The sequence below is a fragment of the Heterodontus francisci genome, chromosome 1 (assembly GCF_036365525.1).
Source record: "Heterodontus francisci isolate sHetFra1 chromosome 1, sHetFra1.hap1, whole genome shotgun sequence".
In the NCBI taxonomy this organism is placed as follows: Eukaryota; Metazoa; Chordata; class Chondrichthyes; order Heterodontiformes; family Heterodontidae; genus Heterodontus; species Heterodontus francisci.
Genome location: NC_090371.1, coordinates 12308704 through 12310724, shown reverse-complemented (window position 1 = coordinate 12310724; position 2021 = coordinate 12308704). Strand labels below are relative to the sequence as shown.

The following is a 2021-nucleotide window of genomic DNA, read 5'->3' as shown; positions in this document are numbered from 1 at the left end:
AAAGCTCCCTCTACACTATTCCCATCAAAAAAAACCAGGGTTAGATACAATAAAGTTATTTATTTAAAATGTATATAAAGGGGACCTGGGGAATAAAACCCCCCTTAGCAAAATAAAAGGGGCCTGGAGTATAAAGGCCACATAAAAAAAGGTGGAAAAAAAACAGGGTTAGATACAGAGGAAAGCTCCCTCTACACTGTCCCCATCAAACACTCCCAGGGCAGCTACAGCACAGGGTTAGATACAGAGGAAAGCTCCCTCTACACTGTCCCCATCAAACACTCCCAGGGCAGCTACAGCACAGGGTTAGATACAGAGTAAAGCTCCCTCTACACTGTCCCCATCAAACACTCCCAGGGCAGGTACAGCACAGGGTTAGATACAGAGGAAAGCTCCCTCGACACTGTCCCCATCAAACACTCCCAGGGCAGCTGACTCGTGTTCAAGATGACTAAGAAGCGAAGGAATAACGGACGTGCCAAGAAAGGCCGTGGCCATGTCCAGCCCATCAGATGCACGAACTGTGCCCGCTGCGTCCCCAAAGACAAAGCCATTAAGAAGTTTGTCATCCGTAACATTGTGGAGGCTGCTGCAGTTCGTGATATTTCGGAGGCCAGCGTCTTTGATGCATACGTGCTGCCCAAGCTGTACGTGAAATTGCATTACTGTGTCAGCTGTGCCATCCACAGCAAAGTGGTAAGAAATCGTTCACGAGAAGCCAGGAAGGACCGAACACCGCCTCCACGTTTCAGGCCAGGCGCCAACATCCCACGTGGACCTCCTCCCAAGCCTCTGTAAACATTAGCAGATCATATAAGTTGATTTGAAATAATAAAAATGTTGGACCACTTAAAAAAAAACAGGGTTAGATACAGAGTAAAGCTCCCTCTACACTGTCCCCATCAAACACTCCCAGCTGATCTCAGACAGGATGTTTGTAGAGGTGCTATAAATTGGGTTCCTATTCCCTTGAAACAAGGGGAAATTAAACCAGTGGTCCTGATCACTCTAGTGACAGTTGGTGCTAAGTTGTTAATGTGTGGAGGTTCTACAGTGACTTTGATGGCTTTGACCCTTCGTTAACCTATGATTGTAAAATTTATACTTGGCATGTGAGCTTTGCTGCCAATTTCATATTTAATAGCCATCCCTAGTCATCCTGTGCCTCTTTAAAGACTCAACCACATTGATGTGGAACCGGAGTCATATGGGTAAGACAGCAGGTTTCCCTTCGCTAAAGGTATTTAGTGAAGCAATTATGTTTTTATAGTAATGTAGTCACAATTCCTGGTGCCAGCACATAAATTAGCATGTGGAAGTCATTGTTACACTATACCACGATGGGATATTGAACTCACCACTTCTGGACTTCAGATCTAGTTTTTTTTTTATCATGTATGCTATCCCTATCACTGTACCTTGACACTTGCAGTCTAGGCCCACACACGACACAGAGCCACTGGGGTGACGTATGAGAAGGACTTGCGGAACTGAGCTATGGCAAGTTGGTCAACACCTTCAGAGGTGTTGAGAAAATTGCCCACAAGGCAAACAGTTTACATTTCTGTCATTCACACACTGACAAACGGGGCGATGTAGAGGCAGCTATATCAACAGTTCCATTAGTCTCACTCCACTCACTGCCAATGGTAATTGAAGTTGTTAGCATAGAGTTGATTGGCTTATGAGTACAGGACAATCATTCACCTCCACCCCCCCACCTTTATTAAATATTAGCTGGCTGTTCCTGCCCACCGTGGGGCCTTTCTGTGCAAGACTCAAACAAGAACCTAATCATTGCTCAACTGAGGCTTTAATAGCTCATCAAATGGTTGATTGATTGAGCTTTTGCTACTCTTAAAACCAACGCCAAGTCACCCTGTTCACCTCTCTGCTATGTTTGCACAGTCTGACAAGCTCAGAGCAAGCAATCAGCCTCAGCAAATTAGACGGTAACGAACATTCCACAGACAGACAGCTTAATTATATTTTTGTTTCGCAGGCAGGCCTTCAGAGTGTGA

The 2021-nt window shown here is 45.2% G+C and overlaps 1 protein-coding gene across 1 annotated transcript; it reads left to right on the top strand.

Annotated features, from left to right (window-relative positions):
* The first annotated feature begins 438 nt into the window (after nucleotides 1-438).
* On the top strand, nucleotides 439-860 carry LOC137373787 (small ribosomal subunit protein eS26). Its single transcript, XM_068039203.1, has one exon. The coding sequence runs from the start codon at nucleotides 448-450 to the stop codon at nucleotides 796-798; it is 351 nt and encodes a 116-aa protein (XP_067895304.1). The 5' UTR covers nucleotides 439-447; the 3' UTR covers nucleotides 799-860.
* The last annotated feature ends 1161 nt before the right edge of the window (nucleotides 861-2021 follow it).

Excerpts from the sequence above, each read along its gene's own strand:
- LOC137373787 (XM_068039203.1), top strand. The coding sequence starts at position 448 with ATGACTAAGAAGCGAAGGAATAACGGACGTGCCAAGAAAGGCCGTGGC.